At 47.2% G+C, this 25,875-nt stretch overlaps 2 protein-coding genes and 1 pseudogene across 3 annotated transcripts in view; 1 reads left to right on the top strand and 2 right to left on the bottom strand.

Annotated features, from left to right (window-relative positions):
* The window catches only part of LOC148668230 (antigen WC1.1-like), an 85,211-nt gene extending 77,859 nt beyond the window's left edge, over positions 1-7,352 (top strand). The window contains exon 13 of the mRNA XM_088632938.1: positions 7,312-7,352. Coding sequence (XP_088489064.1) covers positions 7,312-7,352 — 41 coding nt within the window. The remainder of the gene's footprint in view (positions 1-7,311) is intronic.
* Positions 7,353-8,342: 990 nt separating this feature from the next.
* Positions 8,343-18,599, bottom strand: LOC148668229 (globoside alpha-1,3-N-acetylgalactosaminyltransferase 1-like; annotated as a pseudogene).
* A 2,608-nt stretch (positions 18,600-21,207) lies between these two features.
* Positions 21,208-25,875, bottom strand: part of LOC148668159 (uncharacterized) — a 204,585-nt gene continuing 199,917 nt past the window's right edge. For both annotated transcript variants that reach the window (XR_015936944.1, XM_088632650.1), the window contains exons 5-6: positions 23,424-23,516; positions 21,208-22,382 (exon numbers count right to left, since the gene is read on the bottom strand). Coding sequence is in view for 1 of the 2 variants with exons in the window: in XM_088632650.1 (XP_088488776.1) it covers positions 22,338-22,382; positions 23,424-23,516 (138 nt within the window). In the remaining variant the exon portion in view is untranslated. The remainder of the gene's footprint in view (positions 22,383-23,423; positions 23,517-25,875) is intronic.

Raw genomic sequence — 25,875 nt, 5'->3', positions numbered from 1 at the left:
ACTCTCTATACTTCGGACTTTGAACTTCGGGTTGAACCACTTGGAACTAAATGTAACAAAGACAAAGGAACTGGTGGTAGATTTCAGGAGGAAAAAGGTCAAACCTACTCCTATCTACATCCATGGGAGTGGCGTGGAGATGGTGGACTCGTACAAGTACCTGGGAGTGCACATCGACGATAGACTGGAATGGTCTAAGAACATCGAGGCCATCTATAAGAAGGGACAGAGCCGGCTTTACTTCTTGAGGAGGCTCAGGTCCTTCAATGTATGTAGTAAGATGCTACATTTGTTCTATCAGTCGGTGGTGGCGAGCGCCATTTTCTACGCAGTGGTATGTTGGGGCCCTGGGATTAGAGCTGTGGATTCTAACTGGCTGAATAAGCTCATCAGGAGAGCAAGCTCTGTCATTGGGTCTGACCTGGATCCCTTGGAGGTAGTGGCTGAGAGGAGAATGGTATCCAAACTAGAGGCCATCATGGACAACATCTCCCATCCCCTCTATGACAGGCTTGTAGAAATGAAGAGCATGTTCAGCAATAGACTGATTCATCCACGGTGCGACAGGGAGCGCTACAGGAGGTCATTCTTGCCTTCTGCCATAAGACTGTACAACGCATCCACCTTGCGTCTGGGCAGAGGCAACATTGACAGTGACCTGTTTCTGGACTGAACGCATCTACACATCTACTGCTACATCTGTTCTCTTCTTTTCTTTTCCCGTTTTTTGTGCAATATATGCCAGGGACCCGTGCAATACATTTATATTTATATCTACTGTATATCTATATTTAGATCTATATTTATTTTCATATGTGTGCTACGATTTTTCTGCGTACTGTTCTGTTCTAGTTTGTTCTTTGTGTGTCCGGACTGTGAGTAACTCTTTTAGTGCACCCCTCACTGTACTGATTGTATTGTATGTATTGTATTATTATTTTTATTATTATTGTATCATTCGTTACACTGTGGCTGTGTTGTCTGTGTAAAGCTGCTGTTGCGCTGCACTTTCCCTCACGGGATCAATAAAGTATCTATCTAAGGAGGTACAACCTCCGAGTTGGTAGGCTGGTGGCCACAGGTTCTTGGATGAGCAATCGGCCCCCTGGTCATTTCTGTACTTTGCTCAGATCCAGATGAGCGGACCAGTCCAGACTGCAGACGATCGCAGGTGATACAGCGGGATTAGCGGAGGCCGAGAAGCGGGCAGCAAATGAAATTCAAATGATTTAAACCAAAAACACCTGACAGATCATGTCTAAGTGTGGGGTTCTGGCGTGCCGGCAGGAAAAACAAACTTTCTATGCAAAACTCAGCGAGGATACTCGGGGAAAAGACTGAGGTGTTTATGCTGATGCGTCGTTTGCATCCTCGAAACAATGTGAGCTAGCCATAAGCCACAGGCACAAGGCAGGACAGATGAATGACTATGTTAACACAGGGACACCAGCCTATTGCAGGGCACAGATATGCCCACACTCACACCAGGGCCAATTTTCCCAGAAGCCAATTAACCCACCAGCATGGCTTTGGACTATGGGAGGAAACCGGGGCAAACCTATAAGAAACACACATGAACTGGAGGCACATACCAACTCCAGACAGCAGACAGCAGAACTGAATCCAGGGTGCAACCACTCCAGTCATTGGTGAGCCAAGTGCTTATGAGACTTTAGCCATCTTGATCCTGCAGAAAGAGACTGTGTCCCCAACAGAAAAAGTCTTGAACAGTCTCCTCACAAAGGACATAAGTAAAGGAAAGGCTGTGGAAATATGAAGATAACATGGAATGAAGGGCCAATCCTGGCCCTAGAGCTCTGATATTCACTTTTGAGACTATAAGACTGTTATTCACTATTGAGACTTTAGACTGCTAAATAGCCAACCTGCAGCTCCCTTAGCAAATCACCTGTAATGGCTACATGGACACACAGTTTTCACTGTATTCAGCATAACCGCACTACTTGTATATATTGCATACACCATGGACACATAGCAGCTCTACTCATATTGAGTTTTATTCCATTTGAAAAAAATGTAACCCCAATTTTGTGATTTTTGTGTTTTTGTGATTTCTGTGATTCTTGTGATTTTTGTGAGCTCGCAGAAAAAGACAATTCATTGCCAGCAACTACTGCTGCTGCATGCTATTTTGTTGTGCATCTGATAAATAAACTTTGATTTGATTTGATTTGATTTTTGAGCCTGGAGGGCTTTTGTATCTTTTAATCTTTATTCCATCCTAGGCTCTTAATACCTGGATTTGAGCCAGGACTGAGACCTCCAGATTTAGAAACATCTTGAACCTTTCCCGGTGGGTTTTAAAGGGAGCCTGCAAATAATCAAAGGGCATATTGATGTCCTTTCCTGGACTCTTAATGGTTTGAATACACTCTAAATGCAATTAGACTCGATTGTCACTGTTATAAGGCTCTCACTCATAAATTTACCCGTCACACTCCAGGACCAGGAGTAAATAACAGTGCTTTGATCAATTAATAAAGGCCTGGATCGCCTGGACTATGATCGATTAAACAGGCGGTCTGTTCAATAAAGTAACTGAGGGATCATTGGGAGCAAACATCAATAAAACCGGCGATTCAGGGTGACCTGTAAGATTTACTAGACCTGAGCTCTCCCTGGGTCAGGATCAGAGAGCCCTGCACTGACTGGACCAGAGTCACAGACCCCTGGACTAACTGGACCAGAGACACAGACTCCTAGACTAACTGGAACAGAGTCACAGATCCCTGGACTAATTGGACCAGGGTCACGGACCTCCTTGACTGACTGGACCAGAGGTCACAGACCGCCTGGACTAACTGGACCGGGGACACAGACCCCTGGACTGACTGTATTGGGACAGACTGTAAGCGCCAGCCCTTTCAACACCGAAGTTCAGAGGTCTTTTCATCTTCCATCTCTGCCGGTCCATATTGGAAAGGAGAGAAAAAGCCCACATGAGGAGATTACAATACATATACTGTATATAATCACTTTTTTAAAACCAGCCATAAATTAACCTTGGCAAATTGTCTATAACCGTTCACTGTTTTTTTTTTCCCTATGACACTATATAAATTTGTGACCAATTCTAAATAAAATTAATAAGAAGGCTGGAGCAAACGGTGTATTTGAATGAAGCTGCACACATATTTCTTTGCCTCTTTACTGGAGAAATCCAAAAAGGTCAATCGTGTGCCCAAGGAAAAACCTTACAGGCCATCATGGACATCTCCCATCTTTCCCTCTAAGACATGCTTGGGAGAATGAAGAGCACATTCAGCGACAGGCTGATCCACCCGCTGTGGGACAGGGGGTGCTACAGGTGGTCATTCATGCCTTCTGCCATCAGACTGTACCACTCATCCACTGTGTGTCTGGGCAGGAGCAGCACTGACACTGACCTGGTTTTGGACTAAACAGTAAACTCTCTGCTTCCCTCAGTTTTTTTTTCCCCCGTTTACAACTGTTTTTTGTGCAATACATGCCAGGGACAATATATTTATATTGTGCAATACAACTTTTTTGTGTACTGTTCCGGCTTGCTCTTTGTATATTCTGGACTGTGAGCGACTCTTCTTAGCGCACTTCTCACTGACTGGACTGATTGGATTGTGTTTTTGTATTGTTGTATCATTTCGTTACACTGTTGCTGTGATGACTGTGCTGCTGTCGCACTGCAATTTCCCCTCACGGGATCAATAAAGTATCTGTCGATAAGTAACCTTCGTTGTGTTTCAGATAGTTACAGAGAGCTGGTGACACAGTTCTGTTCACATACTGGGGCTGCCCTCCCATCTATACAGGACATTGATGACAGATGGTGCCTGAGGAAAGCTCTAAGCATCATCAAAGACCCCCACAGACCCCAGCTACAGACTGTATGACCCTCTACCATCTGGAAAACTGTACCGGAGCATTCGGCCCCAGGCTACCAGACTCAGAAACAGTTTTTACCCCCGCACTATCAAACTATTAAACTCCAAGCCTCTCTCACTCTCACCTCACCTCTCACCTATGATCTGAACCTCACAGTGCCTTCTTTCTTACCAAAAACTCAAACACACATTGAAATCTATCTCTACCTTACATGTCAAAAAGCTCACTCCCCATCATTTCTATCCTTTTATTTCATTCTGTTGATGCATGTTTTTGCACATCTGATGTTGTTTTGCACATTACCTGTTACCTTTTGTTGTTTTGCACACTGCCTGTTGTTGTTTTTGCACACTGCCTGTTGTCTCTGTCTTTCTTTTATTATACAATTGATTTGTTGTTTTTTTGTACTACGTATCGTCTGAGAGCTCGCTAAATAGCATTTCGTTATACCATATACCTGTATATGAGTATAGTGACAATGAACTTGAACTTGAATACTGTGCAGTAAAGCAACATCATCTTTCCAAACAGAGGTTCGGGGTTAGTCCACACAAATGAAAAAAGGACTCACTAACCTGAGACGATTAAGGTGAGGCATATCTTCTTAGCCATCACTGTGGGTCGGCGAATCTGCAATCAGAGAAACACTTAAGAGCTCCTTTCAGATTTCTTCGATTTTCATTTAGATGTAGTTTCCAATTAGGTTCCAGTCTTTAGTGGCCCAGATGGGAACTTGACTTTGCCGGACAAACACAACACATACATAATAAAGACATAATACATGATCAATTTACCAAGACCTGTGATGGAGTGGCGTCCTGTCCAGAGTGTAGCCCGCCTAGTGCCCTTTGCTTGCCAGAATAGGTCCTGTGGCCCTGAATTGGTAAGATCAGATCACTTTTATTAGCCATATTCAATTTCTTGCATTAGGAATTTGTCTTTTCACAGACCCCAGCTTGCTCTCCATGAGACACACAGGCAGGGAGAGAGAAGCTGGGGGTCAGAGTGCAGGGTCAGCCATTTATACGACACCCCTGGAGCAGCTGGGGTTCAGGGTCTTGCTCAGGGGCCCAACAGAGTAGGATTCCTCTGCCAGCCGCGGGACTTGAACCGGCAAACCCTTCCAGCCACAGGCACAGAGCCTTAGCCACAGAGACACCGATTTGTTTTTAACTGGATAAGCAGTTACTTAAAGCAAGGTGATGTCATGAAAATAAAGGAGAAGCTGATCGTTTTTCATCTTTCTCATCAGGTTCTCCCTGGGTCAACATCGCTTGACCTGTACAGTTTCACTTAAGGCAGAGCCTGGCTTTGGAGTCGCCACTTACTCCAATAAAGCAACCAACCACTCCCTCTTCAAAACAGGTCACATTGCGGGCTTACAGTGAAATAAACGCTTTTTTGAGCCCTGTCGGTTCGCTTGGTACTTAAAAAAAAAACCTACCCGCTTAAAAGTTCCCAGACTCTCAAACGAACCAAGCTTACATTTCTCGCAGGTTTGGACTTTGATAATCTTTAAAATGTCCTGAAATTTCCCTATAATCCTCAAAATCTTCCTCCACACCTCGAAACAGTAACATCGGGATTTCCTAATAGGTCACTCATTACACAGCGTTTCTGAAACTTTGCACTTTTTCTGAAAATTTGCTCCTCGATATTTTTTTCCCCTCTAATTTAGTCACCACTCACCCTTCTTCTCCCCTCTGGATTCGGGGAGTGTCTCCGACGTCCCGGGATGCTGCGTAGACGCGGACTGTTACCAGGCCTGTACAGCCCTCTGATCACCTAGCTGCGGTCCCCATGGAAACCATTTGGGCTTAGCTAGGCCTTATCTAATTGATTCTCTGCAGGGACAATATTCAAATCGGACTCCTCCCCCCACCCCGTGCCAGGTGCCTAGGCAAATCAGTCTCTCTGCTTTACTTTGGGCTCATTTAAATTTTAATCCCTGGCAAATCAGGTTTGGATTTATATCTATTGGGGTGGGGGGATAAATTTGTTTTTTTACGGCCAAGGTCCAGCAAAACCAATACGACAAAGACAAAACACTGTCAACAAAGAAGGTGGCGCAACAAAGTTTCAGCAGATTATTTCAGAAAATTAGTTTACACTGTTCAGAAGTGGCACAGTTCTGGTATAGTGGTTAGCATCCTTTGACGGACTGGCACCCTGTCCATCAAAGGTACACTGACAGGCTGAAAGAAGTCTTTAGTCTGAAGGGAATGTCCCACACTGACAGGTCTGAAGGAGCTGAGTATCTTTAGTCTGAAGGGTAGTGTTCTACACTGACAGAATCTCTTGAGTCTTGAACATAGATCAAAGTCAACCCATCTGATTTCTTCGGAATGAACCATGAAACTCCAACCACAAGTGGAAACTACCCTAAACTGAGAAGAAGAGGCACCAACATTATATGCACTATTCTAAATGAGATCCTCCTACTCCTACTGTGCGATACAATCTTAACACAACATAGTTTCATCTCTGCTGGCAGCTTTTCCCATATATATTCTAATCTATTTACTTCAGTACCACTTCCCATGTGTCTGCAAGTGTCTTGTTTAGCCAGCAAATACTCGTCTTTTTCAAAAACAGCTTCAACCTCATTGGGTCCCCTTTTGTAATGGCATTTAGTACCAGCATGCAAAAACTCTTAACAACCTAGGTTGAAGGTGCAGGATCGTGGCCATAAACCCTGCTATTTACTTTGCAAATCACGGCAGTGAAGTGGCGTTTCATGTCCTGCTTGTCCCGTGATCACCACAGGGTTAGATCAGCTTGTCCTGAGCGTAAAAGACTAAGCCCACCCAAGAAAAGTGCGATTTCTTAAAAATAAGTTATTGGCGATAAAAAAATCTTGGGTTCCCCTGAAATTGTTCCTTTCTTGATCACGTACATTACGTTGTCATTATGCGACGCGTTACTTCTGGTGCGATAGCACAATCCCCGGTTGCCATCTTATAGTACAGATCGGCACTGGAATCAGTCTTCAAGAGAGCTGCAAACGCCTTACACTCACAGGCTGTGAGCCTGAGCCTTTTTTTGAGCACCGAAAACTCTGAAAACTACGAGGGAAGATTCTCCAAAGCACGGACAAAGTTAACACAGTTGGGGGATGTAGCCAGATTTGGGGGGGGGGGCAAATCAGCTGCCCCCGCCACCGTTTTAGGCGTTACCCCCAAACCCCCTATTGTCTTACATGTACCAACACAAGCACAAGAAAATGTAGAAACGTTTCAACAATTGTGATGTGTCTTCATGTGGATCCGGCAGTCCCAATTTCTCATACCAGTGATTAAGCCCCAGTAACAAAATAAATCCATGGACAATTTAGAAAAATTGGAAAAAGTCTGAATTAAGCACAAAATCATAAGCTTTGTGAAGTGCCGTAAAGCACCGTGTTGTTGTAAAACCCTCGTCTCTCCACAGGCGAGGGCAAGAGTTCCCACAAAAAGCATGTTGTGATGTAGCCCTTCCTGCTCACGAGATCACTGTGATGACGGATGTAATGCGATGGACGAGTGAACAAGCGCAGGTGGTGCACCAGACATTTCACTGCAGAAAACACGACCTGCATGCAGAGTTAACAAGTAAGCTCCACGTATCAGCACAACAGCCTGGAGGTTGACAGCAATATTTTTGTTAGATCAAAAGACATGTATCCGCAAGCCTGCTTGTTTACAGTGTAATAAAGGCCGCTTCACCTCAGCCCAAGTCTTGTTGCCTCACTGAATCTATTTTGTGATGCAAATTGGAGGTTTTACAAGTTACTGTGTACATTTTACTTTTATTGTGGTTTGAAGTGCGCTCATCAATGGCGATTCTCTCTAACCCAAAACTATAAAAATAGCCGTGCAGCTCCCCTTTGTTTTAAGAGTGCATGTGCAGCCTATATCAGCATCTTGCAAATATGCAGCAGATCACTGCAGATCCCATAAACAGAAACTGTCACCAGGACCTTGTGTTATATTGCAAATAGGGAGTTTTTATTTAAAAAGCTCTTGAACTGTATGACAAAATATAGTGACAAATTACGCGGCCCACATGTCTCTCCTCGCACAGAACGCATGTCCATTCCAGGAGATATCCCTGGTTTTTCGACCCTGAATCGGATAAAGGGGTCGGAAAATGGAAGGATGGAATGAGATTAAAACGTGTGTGTGTTCCTGTAAGGTTGAACCGGCTGCTGTTGACAGTTGGGAGGAGTGGAGGGGGGGGTCAGAGGTTGGTTAAGCCACTGTGGTATGTTCCCGTAAACAGATTCAAACCCAAGACGGAAAGCCGCCTCCGGACGAATCGGTTGGATGCGGACGGTTGCCTTAACCCATCCGAACCGCTAACGTGACAAATCGTCTTCGGGAAAATGCATCATAACCTGTGACAGGATATGCCCGTCACGCCTCACTTTCGGTCAGTACTGGCGGCTCAAGTGCACAATCGGGAGGATCCGCCGCAACTGTCTAATTATCCCGGAGTTCGGCAAAGTTCTTCCGGACAGTGGAGAAGCGGATGACCCTGACCTCATTCACACGCTGCTTCTGGTCGTCCCACATGTACTCGGAGGACAGCAACTTGGTGGGCTTGTTGCGGATCAGGTACTGGTTCAGGTGGCTCTCTTCCTGCCAGGCCGCCTCGACGTTGTTCCTCTTGTCCACCAGCAGGTTTTCCTTGCAGGTCTTGACCAGCCGGTACACGTCGTCGACGAGACTCCCGAACACGGCCGCCGGGTAGTAGAAGTCGCCCCAGTTGAAGGGGATGTAGGCGGCGGAGGCCGGCCGGCGCTCGAAGGGGAACTGGTCCCGGTGACTATAATAGAACCAGGCGTGCACGGCAGCCACCAGCCCGCCCAGCACCTCCGTGCCCACGCGGTTCTGGAAGTGCATGTCCACGTCCAGGCAGTAAATATACCGGGCCTCCCGGCGGATCCGCTCCTCGATGGTCTCCCGGATGATCTCCATCCGCCGCAGAGAGATCTCCTGCCAGCGGTCGAACTTGGGCACCTGGATGGCGGTGAGGTTCCTCCCGGGGGCCAGGGACACCTTTGGCACCTCGCCCGGATGGTCCCTGAAGACATAGTAGTTCAACCTGAACCCCACCAGGAAGTGTTTCTCCGCCGACTCAAGGAACCCCTTCAGGAACCGCATGTACCTGGGAAAAGAGGGGGAATGGTTCAGGAATGGAGGGGGCATGGTGGTTAGTCTTTGCTTCCTCGCAGTGATGGGGCCCTGGGGTGCTATTTCGCATGATGTCACCCTGGGTTAGAGTGGGTTTCCTCCGGGTGTTCCGGCTTCCTCCAACAGTCCAAAGACTGACGTGCTGGTGGGTAAATTGGCGTCTGGGGAAAATTGTCCCTGCTTTGAGTGTGTGTGTGCGCGCGTCTGTCTATGCATTTGCCATGAGATGGACTGGCGTCCCATCCAGGGTGCACCCTGCCATATTCCCTCTGCTTGCCTGGACACTCCACTCTTTTTTCTCTACCCCTCGGAAGACATATTTTCCCTTTCCAGGGCCTTTTCAATAGCGGATCCTAAATTTCAGCCCTGCTAAAGATTTTTTCTGCCGACTCCTTTTTCCAGGCATTTTCAAAAGCTGGCCTATATGAAGTGAAATGTATTAAAAAATCAACATTAAGAGTTTAGCCCCCCCCCATAGCCAGTTAAATCTGCCAGCTTGAGTTTGTGATTTGCTAAAATGGTCTACCCCTCAGCCAGGAATCCAGAAGTAAATTGGATCGACCTCTTTTGCCCTTGAGGGAACTTGTCTTGCACATCAAAAGCTCATGAACACATAACATTTTCGACAATAATAATGCGGTACAAGAACACTGCAATAACATAATACAAAACATTCAATTGCACTGCTCAATCAGAACTCCAGTACCATTAATAATAATAATAATAATAATAATTGCTTACACTTATATAGTGCTTTTCTGGACACTCCATAACTCTTCACAAGTAATGGGGAATCCCACTTCACCACCAATGTGCAGCCCCCACCTGGATGATGTAACAGCAGCCATAGTGCGCCAGAATGCTCCCCACACACCAGCTCTCAGTGGGGAGGAGAGCAGAGTGATGAAGCCAGTTCATTGATGGGGATTATTAGGAGGGCATGATTGGTAAGGGCCAATGGGAAATTTGGCCAGGACACCGGGGTTACACCCCTACTCTTTTCGAGAAACACCCTAGGATTTTTAAAGACCACAGAGAGTCAGGACCTCGGTTTTACATCTCATCCAAAGGACAGCACCTGTTTACAGTCCAGTGTCCCCATCACTATACTGGGGCATTAGGACCCACACAGACCGCAGTTTGAGCGCCCCCCGCTGGCCCCACTAACATCTCTCCCAGCAGCAGCCTCAGCTTTCCCAGGAGTCTCCCCTCCGGGTACTGACCAGGCTCACACCTGCTGAGCTCCAGTGGGGGCTGCCAGTGGTGAGCTGCAAAGTGATATGGCTGCTGGCATTAGATTTGAATCAAACAATTAGCTTGTAAAGAGTCTAAAAACAACAGTAGTAATAAGAGGCCTGCCTCTTTTTATTTTAGTGTTCAACAATAGAATGCTTTTAGTTAGAAAGAAAGTTAATGCTCTCTTAGTCTTGATACAGGGGATCTGGAACAGTGCCTCCTCCCAGAGTGTAGGAGAGCACATTCTAAAAGAAGGCACGGATAGAGAAGATATATTTTTGTTAAGTACTCTTTGTGATAAACATGTCTTACTTGCCAACCGTGAAGACTGTGGTTGCTATGGTGACATTGAGGGGCTTGTAGATCCTGTCGATGATCAAGGGGTCAAAGGTCCCATCTCAGACGATGGGAGCCAGCCAGGGGGTGACGGTCAGCACGTCTCTCCTCCTGGGACACAAGAGAGGCGATCAGGAACTCTGGAGACCCCAATTCCGGCTGGCGCCTTATTTTTACTTATGATTGCAGGGATTGAAACCCTGGGGGTGACAGTGTTATGACACAGACCAGCCAGCAGAGGGCAGCAGCTCAGACGCGTTGTCTTTATTTCCAGGCAAAGCCAACAGAAAGTGTAAATACATTTCCTTCACTTATCAAATTTATTACAAGGCCTGTCGAAAACATCTAGTAAAAAAAGAAACGCTTCAGTTTGACCATGTTAACAGCAAGGCAGTCAGACCCAACATGAGAAATATGAGGATTTGAATACTCACGGGGCCTCCAGGACCTTAGTCTGTTTGAAAGCTAACCTGAAAGAAGGAAGACGGGGGTTTTCATTTGACATTTGTAGGGAGCAGAGCATCGCTTGGCAACTATGGGATTAATTCTGATACTGAATTATCAAAGGATCATTAAGTATTATGCCAGCAGCCATATCACTCTGTAGCTCACCACTGGCAGCCCCACTGGAGCTCAGCAGGTGTGAGTCTGGTCAGTACCTGGATGGGAGACCTCCTGGGAAAAACTAAGGTTGCTGCTGGAAGAGGTGTTAGTGGGGCCAGCAGGAGGCGCTCACCCTGCGGTCCATGTGGGTCCTAATGCCCCAGTATAGCGACGAGGACACTATACTGTAAACAGGTGGCATCCTTCCGAAGAGACATAAAACCAAGGTCCTGACTCTCTGTGCTCATTAAAAATCCCAGGGCATTTCTCGAGAAGAGTAGGGGTGTAACCCCGGTGTCCTGGACAAATTTCCCATTGGCCCTTACCAATCATGGCCTCCTAATAATCCCCATCTCTGAACTGGCTTCATCACTCTGAAAGCTGCTGTGTGCTGGAGCAGACTGGAGCATCATCCAGGGGGCTGCACACTGGTGACGGTAGTGGGATCCCCATGACCTGTGAAGAGCTCTGAGTGGAGTGTCCAGAAAAGAGTTTTGTTGCCTTGTTCTGAATCGCAGAACACGGCACTGCGCAGACCTGATGATTCAGTCTGCTTTGGAATGTAAATGGGAGGTTTTCCAAGTTACTGTGTACATTTTGCTTTCATTGTGGTTGTCGATGCTGATTCTCTCTAAGCCAGAATCTAGCATTGTAGTCCCCCTTTAAACCAAAGACAGCTTTATCATGTATTAACAAACCTCCTAATAAAGGGGAACTCAACAGATACCAGCGATAACTCTTACGCCTTTGGTTAGGTAGTAACATGTAGTGTGCGCAATGTGTCTGAGATGAAAGGGGCAAAAACTGTGTTGCATTGTTCAAGTTCAAGTTTATTGTCATTATACTCATATACAGGTATCTGGTATAACAAAATGCTATTTAGACAGCTCTCGGACATAAGTAGTACAAGAAAAAAAAAACAACCACAACAATACAATTGTATAACAAAAGAAAGACAGAGACAACAGGCAGTGTGCAACAAACAACAACAGACGATGTGCAAAAACAGCAACAGGCAATGTGCAAAAACAACAACAGGCAATGTGCAAAACAACAAAAACGTAACAGGTTATGTACAAAAATATGCATCAACAGAATGAAATAAAGGGATAGAAATGATGGGGAGTGAGCTTTTGACATGTAAGGTAGAGGTAGATTTTCAATGTGTGTTTGGGTTTTTGGTAAGAAAGAAGGCACTGTGAGGTTCAGATCATACGTGAGAGGTGAGGTGAGAGTGAGAGAGGCTGGGAGTTTAATAGTTTGATAGTACGGGGGTAAAAACTGTCTCTGAGTCTGGTAGTCCGGGCCCGAATGCTCCAGTACCGTTTTCCAGATGATAGCAGATCATAAAGTCTGTAGCTGGTGTGTGTGGGGTCTTTGATGATGCTTAGAGCTTTCCTCAAGCACCATCTGTCATAAATGTCCTGGATAGATGGGAGGGCAACCCCAGTGATGGACTGGGCAGTTTTCACCACCCACTGTAGGGCTTTGCGGTCAGCAGCACTGCAGTTGCCATACCACACTGTGATGCAGGCTGTCAGTGTGCTTTCTGTAGTGCATCTGTAAAAGCTAGTGAGGATCTGGGGACATATCTTAGCCTTCTTCAACCGTATTACGAAGTACAGGCGCTGTTGTGCTTTCTTGATCAGACAGGTGGTGTTGAGAGACCATGTGAGGTCCTCTGTGATATGGACGCCAAGGAATTTAAAGTTACTGATCCTTTCCACTTCAGTCCCATTGATGTGGATAGGGGCATGTCTCGTTTGCAGTTTCCTGAAATCAACGATCAGCTCCTTGGTTTTGCTGACGTTGAGGGTGAGGTTGTTGTCATCACACCACGTTGTAAGGAGATTGACCTCCTCCCTGTAGGCCCTCTCATCATTGTCTGTGATCAGACCTACAATTGTGGTGTCATCGGCAATCTTGATGATGAAGTTGGTGTTGTTTGGCCTTACAGTCGTGGGTGTAGAGGGAGTAGAGCAATGGACTAAGCACACACCCCTGGGGGACCCCAGTTTTCAGAGTTAGTGTGCCGGAGGTGTGGTTTCCAAGCCTGCCAGCTTCTGAAACCACTTCTGCCTGTCAGGAAGTCCAGAATCCAGTTGCAGAGGGTGGTGTCAAGACCCAGTGCACTGAGTTTCTTGACTAGTTTCTCTAGAATGATAGTATTAAAAGCTGAGCTGAAGTCGATGAATAGTAGTTTTGCGTATGTGTTCTTTTTATCAGCAGAGTGTATGGCAATGGACATTGCATCATCTGTGGATCTGGTGGGCTGGTAGGCAAATTGGAATAGGTCCACTGTGTCTGGAATTGTGTCCTCAATGTGCCCCATGGCCAGCCTCTTAAAGCACTTCATGATAACAGGGGTTAGTGCCACTGGGCAGTAGATGATGGTGGTTGTCTTGAAGCAAGTGGCGACTACAGCTTGGGGCAGGGACATGTTGAAAATGTCACTTTAAACACATCACAGTCAGTGCATTAAAAACAGTCCTGCACGACTGATTCAGATCCTTCATGCCAGACTCACCATCCTGACGGCTGGTTTCACTCGCCTGTGCAGCTGTCTGTATGCCGGGAGGAGAAACAGAGTGAAGTGGTCTGAGTTTCCACAGTGGGGGAGGGGTACGGCCTTGTAAGCATTCTGAATCGTATTGTAAACATGGTCCAGGGTGTTTTCTCCTCTCGTTAGGAAGGAGACATGGTATTTCGGGAGACCGGAGTTGAGATTTGTATGATTAAAGTCACCCACGATGATAAAGGCTGTGTCTGTCAGGGAAGCCGGTTCTGACTCCCGTGAAAATGCGTTGTTTAAAGACCCTATACGAGATGGTATAATCCGGTAGTGACTTGAGGAGGACATCAGGGAAGACACAGCAGGATCGGGTCGGGTAGAAACACTGGGGGTAATGACAGCAGTGAACTGCTGCATGGGGGGAGCGCAGACGAACGAGTCCAAAGGAAGTCCAATAGGGAAAATCAGGGCGCAGTCCAAGGTCCAAGTGCCAGGAGATCCATCCAAGATGAACTCTGGAACAGGGAACTAGGAACACGGATAATTAAAAGTTTGATGGGATAAAGCACTCCGAGCCACGGACTCAGTAGGTCAGGGGGCCGTGGTGAAGCCTTTGCCCTTGGGCCACTTCTGTGCCTGGTGGTAGGGTCTTCCAAAGCTGAGCCTAGAACTATGGAGATGCCAGGCTCAATAGGGAAAAGGGGAAGGACATAGCTGGGGCAAAAAAAGCTGGGAACACAACAAAAAATGGTAGGAGCACCCTCTAGAGGAGGGATGATGATCGTGACAACGTCGGGATTTGCAGATTCCTATTTGTTTATTGCAGTACAGTACCTCTACATCGGGGGATGTAGACGGCGGTGATGATAATAATTGTAAATTCCCTCATCTGGGCACAACTGGGGTATAAAAGGAGACCCCCTCCTTAATGACTGTTTTCACACTGCCTGTCTGACTGTCCTCTTATCTTCAATCATAAGTACCAGGGTGTATCTTACTGGGCTGTGGGGGTGGGACTGTAGTGGAGGTCTGCTCAGGGATTAGTCTGTTCTGCCTGTGTGTCCTTTTCTCACCAATCAGATTGCTGTCAGCTCACACTGAATCACTGCATCCCAAGTTTGTGGTGCTCTGGTTCCAGCTGCTCCTTCTGTCACAATAATAAGTAAACTGTAGTAATTGTCCTTCGATCCCCCAGAAAAGGAGTGAATGTGAATCACAGGGCTGGAAACCTGTTGTTTTGTAGCATCTCTGGATACACAGTGACCTTCCTGCACAGTCCAGACCTCATTCACTGAGTCCCTTGTTAATTTACACCCTGACCTGAATCCAAATAAAATCGTTCAGTGTTTCAGTCTTTTCTAGACAGCGCATCCCTGGGATGACCCATGCTTGTCATCACCAACCCTGTCTGATCTGATTAACATGACAGCCTCATGTCTGTCTGGAGCTTCTAAAACACACAGTTTTTGCCGTCAGCTGTCAGAGAGATCTGTCAAGATGAAGGAGAGACAGACTCAGGAGTTTGAGACAGAAACACAAGATGGTAAAAAACAGCTCTTCATAGGGAAACAGGGAAGAGATCTCTCTCCACGCTGAGGCAGCCAGACCAACTACAAGAGGCAGATGTTGAGATCTCATCACAGGCTGTTAGGAATGTGGAGAAGGAGTGGAGCTCAAGAGAGAAGCAGGAGTGAAACAGGGTGAAACAGGGGCTGTGACTGTCAAGAAGCGCTTATTGTCAGAACACTCTGAGTGGTGCTGATTATGCGGTGGCCAGTCAGAATCGGTTTACTGGTTGCTTCCTTGTATATAAGGTTGATTAACCCTGTATTCGGGGCTCAGCATTGTCAGATCTCCAGTGTCAGCTTGTACAGCCAGACCTGCTCCAGCACTTAAGCTTTCGGTTTCTTGGTTCTGGATCTTCGGCATAGACTCCTGGTTTTTCCTGGTTCAGACGTCTTCATGAATCCTATTCCATGTTCCTGGGTTGCGAAGTTCTTGGTTTTCTGGGTCCTGGTTTTCCCAGTGTGAATGGCCTTGTATCCGGTTCCTGGTGACAGGTGCCTTCGTATGGAGAAGCTTGGAATTTGGGACTCTGTATTTGGATTACATTGTAATCGCACAAGTCTGGTTTGGAGGGACCCAGTGTTTTGTCTTATGCCTGTATTTCAACTTGTAAATCCTGATATCCTGTTCGCCTGATATCCATGACCTTAGACTGTGTTATAGACAATGTTATATTGTAATTTCCCATGGGTTTGTTATAAAAACTTTGTATTCAAATGTATGTTCAGACTGTTGTTTTGGCTCTTGCCCTTTAAAGGCTTCCGCTGTGCTGCGCAGGGTCTGTTTAAGTTCTTTAGTGGTTTCTAATAATTTGGAAACCGTAACAGTGACACTGCCAGCACAGCTCAATCAGAGCCACCCTGTCTCACCGGTGTGCTGGATTAATACGACGCTGACTTTCACACACAGCACCAAATCCTGATTCCCAGTCTTAGGTCCCACTGTTCCAGGGCTCCAGACAGGAGGTCTGACTGCTTCATCAGTGCTCTAGCAGTTGCGTTGTATTTCTGTGCTGAAATCCTTGTCAAAGCCAAAGAGAATCACAGAGACAGGGGTGTGATACTCTCTAGATAGAGGTGTCAGGAATAAGAGTGTTTACAGGCACAAGTGAGAGTCACACAAAGCAGCTGTAAGAGAGACTCAGTGGAGTTTTATTCACAACATGAGAGAAAATAACCAACACACAAAAACCTTTTCACACAAACAAAATCGATATTTTCTCTGTTTCTCACTCTCATTTTCTGACAGAGGATATTTTCTCTGTCCCCAGACAGAAGGAAAAAACAAAGCCAGAAAGACTCAAATGGGTTTTAACCCTTTACACAGCAAACCAGGATTGTCTGCAGGAATCAGCAATGACCTGTTAATGAATCAACGAATTAACCAAGTTAATGAATCAGAAATTAATTATTCATGATCCTTCATTAATAATAAAGAGGGATGTTTAAATATTGCAGTTTTGAAGCCAGCAAGTGCTATTTTGTCAGTCACAGGCTGTTGGACTCTGCTGTATCACACATTTAAAATCTCCATGAAGATGTGGATTTCTGGTGTAACAGTGCAGTGTTACGAACCCTGCCTCCCGGCAACGGAGGAGGCAGAAGTAGGCGTAGCCCCTATCTATCAGTTCACCTATCAGTTTTCCCATTCACCACCACACCCCCGTCTCATCCTACTTAAACACCTGTCCTTCCCTACCTCGTTGCTCAGTATTGGTTTTCCCTATCGAGCTTCCTGGTTGTGCTTCTTCTACTCTGTGTTTGTCTTGGATTTCGGCTTACGGTTTTTCCCTTTGGACTTCGGCTTTTCGGATCTCGGCTTGGATTGGTACTTTCGCTCTGTTTTGGATTACTGGCTACCTCTGGATTCTCGGATTGCTCTACGGACTACGACTTCGGATTACTCTTCGGCTTCGGTACATGTTCCCTTTCGGATATCTTGCTTCCCCTGGACTCTCGGCTCGTTCCTACGATTACGGTTTGCTTTCGGATTACGACTTGGCTTTGTTCGCTCCTGCAAGTGGGTTCACTCACTCGTTCCGTCCATATTACTGAACTCGTAACAGAATACTGAGCCCTTTAACATGGACCCAGCGGAGCAACAGGAGATTCGCTCGGCTTTGGATCAGCACGGACAAGCCTTACTCCAGCTCCAGGCTTCTGTCCAACAGATCTCTGCGCACCTGTCTGCAATGCCGCCCATCGGCAATCGAGGAAGCAACGCTGGAGCTGCCGCTGCGGCTCCGCCCCCGCCAGCTGCTACACCTGCCCCTCGACCTCTTCCACTAACTCCACCTGACAGGTTTGACGGCAACCCTACCAAATGTCGGGGCTTCTTAGCACAGTGTGCGCTGGTTTTCAGGCTCCATCCGGAAACTTTTTTTTTCACCTCAGGACAAGATCGCCTTCATAGTTTCACTGCTAACCGGCCGCGCTCTGGAATGGGCTACTGCTCTGCTTGATCGCGGGGCTCCTGAAATTCAGGATTATGATCTTTTTTTAGAAAAATTTAAGGGGGTTTTTTGTCGCCCCGTAGTTGGCCAAGACTCTGCATTCCGCCTCTCCTCCATCCACCAAGGCCGCCGGTCTGTACATGATTATGCTATTGATTTTCGAGTAGCGGCAGCAGAGACTCACTGGGACGATGAGGTCCTTATTTTTCTTTTCCGTCAAGGACTCAGTGAAGAAATTAAGGACCATCTGGTAAATATGCCACAATTGGGCAATACCTTGGAGGAAGTTATTTCACAGGTTTTGCAATTAGAACTCAGAATTCGTCATAGGAGTGCTGAGAGATCCCGGTCCTCTATACTAGAGGCTCCTCGGCTATCACCTTTCAGATCTGCTGACTCGGAACAATCTATGGAAATAGCCCGCACCCGGTTAACCCCTGAAGAACGTGAGAGGCACCAACGAGAGGGTCGCTGCCTGTACTGTGGGAAACTTGGACACTTTAAAGCGGCCTGCCCTGCTGCATACTCGTCCTTGAGGCGCCGCCCACCTTCTCGGAATCCTAAGGTGAGTGAGACTACTCAATTCCCTCAGTTTTCCTCAGGATTTTTTATTTGTTCTACCCTATTCTGGGATAATGAAAGGAGACCTCTTCTTGCTTTTATAGACTCGGGGGCGGCAGGAAACTTTATAGACGCATCCTTCGCTCGAGCTTGGAAATTACCCTTGACCCTGGTGTCCACCCCTCTTCGTGTCCAGTCTATTGATGGCTCCCCCGTATCTCCAGGACTTATTAGGTGGCAAACGGAAATTATAAGCCTGCAGATAGGCGCCACCCATGTCGAAGACATCTGGTTTTATCTCCTGGAGACTCCTACACATCCTCTGGTACTAGGATTTCCTTGGCTACAGCAGCATGACCCACACATTTCTTGGTCCCGTAAAAAGATTGTAGCTTGGGGACCCAGATGTATTAGAAAATGCTGTCGCCTACCAGTGAAGATTGCACTCATGGTGACGTCCCCTTCAGGGGTTCCTACCATACCCCCTCAATACTCTGATCTTCAGGAAGCCTTTAATGAGCAGGAGGCCTTGGCCCTCCCCCCTCATCGACCATACGATTGTGCCATTGACCTTTTGCCTGGTACTATCGCTCCCAAAGGTCGTATTTTTCCACTCTCCAATTCTGAGTCTGAGGCCCTGAAAGTCTATATACAAGATTCTCTGAAGGCTGGGCTTATACGTCCATCCACTTCACCAGCATGTGCCAGTTTTTTTTTGTCGAAAAGAAGGATGGTGGGCTCCGTCCCTGCATCGACTATCGTGGCCTCAATGAGATCACCATCAAGAATCGGTACCCTTTGCCTTTAATTCCAGCAGCACTTGAGTCTGTGCATGGAGCCAAGATCTTTACTAAACTGGATTTACGAGGGGCCTATAACCTAATCCGCATTCGGGAGGGGGATGAATGGAAGACGGCATTTATGACAACCCATGGACATTATGAATATTTGGTCATGCCCTTTGGTTTGGTTAATGCTCCAGCAGTGTTTCAATCTTTTATTAATGACATCTTTCGGGATCTCCTACAAAGATTTGTATTGGTTTATCTAGATGACATATTAATTTTTTCTGATTCCTTCCAGGATCATGTTCTCCATGTCAGAGAAGTACTCTCCCGGCTCATTAAGAATAAGCTATATGTCAAACTAGAGAAGTGTACCTTCCATGCTTCGAGGATTCACTTTTTAGGGTACGTCATCTCGCCGGAGGGGGTGGAAATGGATTCGAGTAAAGTCTCGGCGATTACTGATTGGCCCACTCCCAAGAATCTCAAACACATTCAACGATTTCTTGGCTTTGCTAACTTTTACAGGAAGTTTATTCGAAACTTCAGCTCGGTGGTCACTCCCATAACCTCTTTGACCCGTAAAGGACCTAAACAAGGCAAATGGACCCCTCAAGCCGAAGAAGCATTTCAGCGTCTGAAACACCTGTTCACTACAGCCCCCATCCTAAAACACCCTGATCCAACTTTGCCCTTTGTGGTCGAAGTGGATGCTTCTGGCCATGGTGTGGGTGCTGTTCTCTCCCAACGTCATGGAGAAAAACAGATTCTTCATCCCTGTGCCTTCTTCTCTAAGAAGCTATCCCCTGCCCAAATGAACTACGACGTCGGTAACCGTGAGCTCTTGGCCATTAAGCTGGCATTGGAGGAAGGGAGGCACTGGTTAGAGGGTGCTCATCACCCTTTTTTAATTTACACTGATCATAAAAACCTGGAGTATCTGCAGTCGGCCAAACGTCTTTGTCCTCGCCAGGCTAGGTGGTCCCTTTTTTTTTCCAGATTTAATTTCTTGATCACCTACACTCCAGGTTCCAAGAACATCAAGGCAGACTCCCTTTCACGGATCCACGACCCCCCTGAGGCCGAATTGATTCCAGAACCCATCATCCCGTTCCTGGCAGCGGTAAGATGGGACATTGAGGTAATTGGTAGGGCAGACGGTACCTCCTCAGTGCCCTCAGGACAAGTTATTTGTCTCTAATTCCGTCAGATCGGCAGTTTTACAATGGGGACACGACTCCCGCTTCGCCGGACACCCTGGATTCCACCGTACCTTGGATTTCATCTCCAGAGACTTCTGGTGGCCAACTATGGCCAAGGATGTCAAGTAATATGTCCAGGCCTGCTCTATCTGCTCCCAAATGAAGTCTTCCCGGATGAGGGCAGCGGGCCATCTTCAACCCTTACCCATCCCGGACCGTCCTTGGACCCACCTCTCAGTAGATTTTATTACTGACCTTCCACCCAGCCATGGACACACGACTATTATGGTGGTGGTAGACCGTTTTTCCAAATCTGCCCATTTTATTCCCCTACCATCTTTACCTACAGCTCGAGAACTAGCAGAATTGTTTGTACAACATATCTTCCGACTGCATGGCATCCCTAAGGATATTGTTTCTGATAGGGGCCCTCAGTTTGTCTCCCGATTTTGGAGGGCCTTCTGTAAGTCGCTGGGCGCCTCAGTCTCACTTACCTCAGCTTATCACCCTCAGGCCAACGGTCAGACAGAACGAATGAATCAGGAACTGCTGACCTATTTACGGACTTATATCTCCTCTACCCATGATAATTGTGTGTCCTTGCTCCCATGGGCAGAGTATGCACACAATTCTTTGTATACCACATCTACTGGCATGTCTCCCTTTAAGTGTGCTTTAGGTTATCAGCCTCCTCTTATCCCTGACTCCCATCCCAACACAGAGGTACCTTCGGTTCAGGACTACATCTCTAACCTGAAGACCTTCTGGAGGAAGGCCAAAGCCACCCTTCTTCGCACCTCAGCTCAGCAGAAGAGGGTGACTGATCGGCGCCGTCGTATCCCACTCAGACTTCGACGTGGTCAGTTTGTTTGGTTATCTACTCGTAATCTTCCTCTTAAGCAACCTTCTGGCAAGCTTGCTCCCAGGTACATTGGTCCTTTTCGTGTCCTCGCCCAGATCACCCCTGTGACTTACCGACTGGCCTTGCCTCCTACCCTTTGGATCCACCCTACTTTCCATGTTTCCCTCCTTAAACCCTTTCACAGATCCACCCTGTCTAAACCGCAAAAAAAAACCCACCGCCTCGAGTAATTGATGGACTCCCTGCTTACACGGTCAATAAAATCCTGGATTCCCGATGGTCTCGTGGATCCCTACAATATCTCGTCGATTGGGAAGGCTACGGTCCGGAGGAGCGCTCGTGGGTCTCGGAGAAGGATATTCTGGACCCCAACCTCATCCAAGACTTCCACCTTAACTTCCCGGATCGTCCCGTTAGGGTGTCAGGAGCCGCCCGTAGAGGGGGGGGTAATGTTACGATCCCTGCCTCCCGGCAACGGAGGAGGCAGAAGTAGGCGTAGCCCCTATCCATCAGTTCACCTATCAGTTTTTCCTATTCACCACCACACCCCCGTCTCATCCTACTTAAACACCTGTCCTTCCCTACCTCGTTGCTCAGTATTGGTTTTCCCTTTCGAGCTTCCTGGTTGCGCTACTTCTACTCTGTGTTCGTCTTGGATTTCGGTTTGTGGTTTTTCCCTTTGGACTTCGGCTTTTCGGATCTCGGCTTGGATTGGTTACTTTCGCTCTGTTTTGGATCACTGGCTACCCCTGGATTCTCGGATTGCTCTACGGACTACGACTTCGGATCTCGCTTCGGCTTCGGTACTCGTTCCCTTTCGGATATCTGGCTTCCCCTGGACTCTCGGCTCGTTCCTACGATTACGGTTTGCTTTCGGATTACGACTTGGCTTTGTTCGCTCCTGCAAGTGGGTTCACTCACTGGTTCGGTCCCTATTACCGAAACAATAACAGTATCTCCTCCTCCTGGAGCAGCCCCTCCAGCTCGACCTGCAGGCCCTCCCTGAGCCGCCACAGGGCCGCTGGGGTTAGGCCCGGGTGAGCGGGTGTACCAGGGGGTGGGTGAGGGGGTGTGTGAGGGGGCGAGCAATGGGGTATGTGGGCTGCCAAGGAGGAGGTCCATGCCCTGTCCTTCTGTAGATCCCTCTCCGGGCCCTTTGGGCAGTTTCACAGCTGGGTCTCGGTCTCCTGCCTGGTGATTGGCTGGCTGGCCTGAGGGGACAGGGGCACAGAGAGGGCATGAGGAGGACAGAGAGAAAACTGAGAGGGTCTTCTCCAGGAGGACCAGGCCCTACCACTGGTCTCCCAGCAATCACAGTCACCATCATTGCAGCTGAAACCAAACTTTCGACAGACGTCACAGACATATCAGGCTCACAGACTTGCAGCTCTCGGCTGCCCGGGGTGAGACGCAGGGGGAGTCTGCTCCCTCTTCCTCTGACAGTTCTATCAGATGACAGCGGCAGACCTGATCCAACCCCACCTTCCCTTTCACACACAGCCACACACAGGCATGACTGTGTCACCATCATCACCACCTCCACCATCACAATCTCCACTATCTTCCATTACCATCATCATCACTTCCACCATCACAACCCCTACGATCTTCATCACCATCATCATCACCCCCACCATCACAATCTCCACTATCTTTGTCACCATCATCTTCATCACATTTCTAATAAATGATCTACACCATCTTCATTACCATATCCTTCTTCATCATTACAATCATCATGTCCACCATCATCATCATCAACACCTTTCCATCAACATCATTATCATAACCACCTTCATTATCTACACTATCATCTGCATCATCCTGAGCAGAACACATGGTTGTCTTACACTGGAAGAATCTTTGCTCAGCGCCTCAGTATTGGACGACCCTCTATGGCCTTTCAGGGTCACGTCCGTCTCTGTCGAGACCTGTCCACAAGTTGACTGCTTTAGTCTCACCAGCAGAAGCCAACCAAGTTTGTGTCTCAGTACAGGTTTATTCTTAGTCTAACAGAATTAATACTTGGGGAAGAGCATTTAATAATGAGAGCAGGAGGCACTTCTTTACATAGAGGAGGGTGGGGGTGTGAAACAAGCTGTCTAGTCATGTTGTTGAAGCCGATACCCTGGCTTGTCTCAAGAGAGAGCTGGATGAGACCCTACAGTCAGGACAGGAGGCACTACTGTACATAGAGGGTGGTGGGTGTGTGGAACAAGCTATCCAACCATGTTGTTGAACCCAATACTCACGTTCCTGTGAGATCTGCCCCAGGTCTCGGTGTGACGCCCTTCTCTCTGCTCGGCCATTCCTCTCTCAACTTGAGGGAGTTTCTCCCGGCGGCACTGGGGAGGAGAAAACAGTTACCAGACAGACAAACACACTGTCATCATCATCATGGGCCAAGATGACCCTACATGACAGTGACGTGTCTTCCTCGATTCAGAAGCAGTGTCCAGCCCTCGTCTATACTGCTTCAGTTCACAGAGAGGAGAACCAGGAGCTCTTCTCTGTCTCTTAAGAGGGCTGGGAGGAAGGAGAAAAGGGGTAGATGTGACCTGAGTCCAGGCTGTTCTGTCTGATATTATTCATGTAGCAGCACTGATTGTCTCAATGTCCTCTGGTTCTGGATTATCAGGATAGAGAACAGTATGGAGATGAGCTTTTGTCTGTTCAAGAGGAAGGAGTCTGGGTAAAGTACTGAGGGACTCAGAGCTCTGTGTGTGAGTCTGAGCTGTGAATCTGACTGTGAAGAGTTTTTTTTTATTCTGCTTCTGAGAATTTTTTTTCTTTTGCCAAGTGATGTTACATCCCCTTCAGATACTCTGCACAGACTGTCAGAGTGAGAGAAGAGGAGAGAGAGAGATGGACAGATAAGAGCACACACAGCGTGAGAGACAGGAAAGGGGAGAGAGAAGAGAAGGAGCAGGAAGACAGTGCAGGTGTTCAACCACACTGTGACCACAGGAGACAGGAGGCTTTTCTCAGCTGCTGAGGAGCTCAGTGCTCATGGCCACTCAGGCTCAGAGGCTCTGGCAGCAGTCAAGTCTGAGAGCTTCTCCTCATACTGACACTGGGGCTCTGAGAGTCAGCCTCCATTCTGACAGGAACAGCCCCTCCTGTTCAGCCCTGAGAGACACACTGAGAGAGCTGTGTGGGGAGAGGACCTGTCACCCTGTAGTGCTCTGAACACTGGGATCCCCTGTGTGCCTCACTGTACAGTAATAGAGCTCTGACTGGAGTCCCTGTGTGTGTCTCTGTACAGCACTAGAGCTCTGAACACTGGACTCTCCTGTGTGTCTTCCTGTACAGTTCAGCTCTCAGCTGCCTCATCACACTGCACTGCACATCACAGAACAAACCACAGACTCACTGCAGAGTCTGACCTGCAGTTCCGGTAAAGCTCTGACGAAACAGGCCCATTTCCTAAAGACAGGGAAGTGAAGAGATAGTGCAGTTTTACTGAAGATAATATGTCCCTTTCTAAAAATATGTTGTCATGTCATTGTAGGAATTGTTTTAATTGGTGCCTTAAATCACAGCTCCTACTATCGCTGCTACTGATACAAGTGCAACTAGTAATATTTTACTGCTACTACTAATGCTACTAAAGCTACTAGTACTACTGTTGCTACTGCTGCAGGTACTACTGTTACTGTTACTACTGCTGCCACTACTACTTCTACTACTATTAATAAGGAGGAGGTGAGCTGTGTTCTCACTGGGTGTTGTAACAAGGACTGATTTTTCATTTAGCTGTTTTTCCGACTTTGAAACTGTCTCCTACTCTTCTGCTGAAGCTGCAACACAGCCGCTATATTGTTGAACTAAAGAGTTGAAATATAGCATAACTACCAATACTACTACTGTTACTTCTGCTAATGCTTCTACTACTGCTACTACAGCTACTACTAGTGCTGCCACTGATATTGCTGCTACCCACTATTACTATTAATACCTACTACTAATATTTTACTGCTCCTCCTACTGCTACTGCTACTGCTACCTATAAGAATAAGGAGGAGGAGGTGACCTGAGTCCTCACTCTGTTCAGCCTCGGGATGTATCAAGGTATCAGTATCAGTTCAGCTCCACTGTGCTGTTAGAGAGTCTCAGTCTCACAGTCAGCTCCACACAGAGAGACACTGGGGCCACAGCTGGAGTGGCTGGAACATCTGTATGGACTGGAGATGCACAAAGACAGACTCAGGGTCTGAGGGACTCAACTGGAAGAGCTGCTATCCATCAGGCTCAGTACAGAGGGGACAATCACTGCTGGGCTTTTTTTTTTCATTTAAATTATTGATCACAGTCACAGGACAGCCAGTTCTTAGTCAGTCCACCTTGTCTCTGTATTCCTGTGCTGACCTGAATGACCTCACTGCCACCTTGATCACAGGCTCTCCTCACACTGCCCTTGACCATGACCAGAAGACATTACTGTCTGGAGACACGACAACTCTGTGACTCACTGCAGGACACTAGTCACTGGACACTGCCTAACACAGACAGCAAGGCACACAGGACCATATTCAGGACACCAGTCACTGGAGACTGCCTGACACAGACAGCAGGACAGGACCACATTCTGGACACCAGTCACTAGAAACTTCCTGATACAGACAGCAAGAATTACAAGACTGTATATACATAATTAATTATCTTGATACTAATTTAAAAATATAATACTTGTCTACAATTTTT

This window comes from Lepisosteus platostomus, chromosome 5 (genome assembly GCF_059453375.1).
Source record: "Lepisosteus platostomus isolate fLepPlt1 chromosome 5, fLepPlt1.hap1, whole genome shotgun sequence".
In the NCBI taxonomy this organism is placed as follows: domain Eukaryota; kingdom Metazoa; phylum Chordata; class Actinopteri; order Semionotiformes; family Lepisosteidae; genus Lepisosteus; species Lepisosteus platostomus.
The sequence above is the reverse complement of the archived record's forward strand: the minus strand, read 5'-3'. Positions and strand labels throughout refer to the sequence as shown.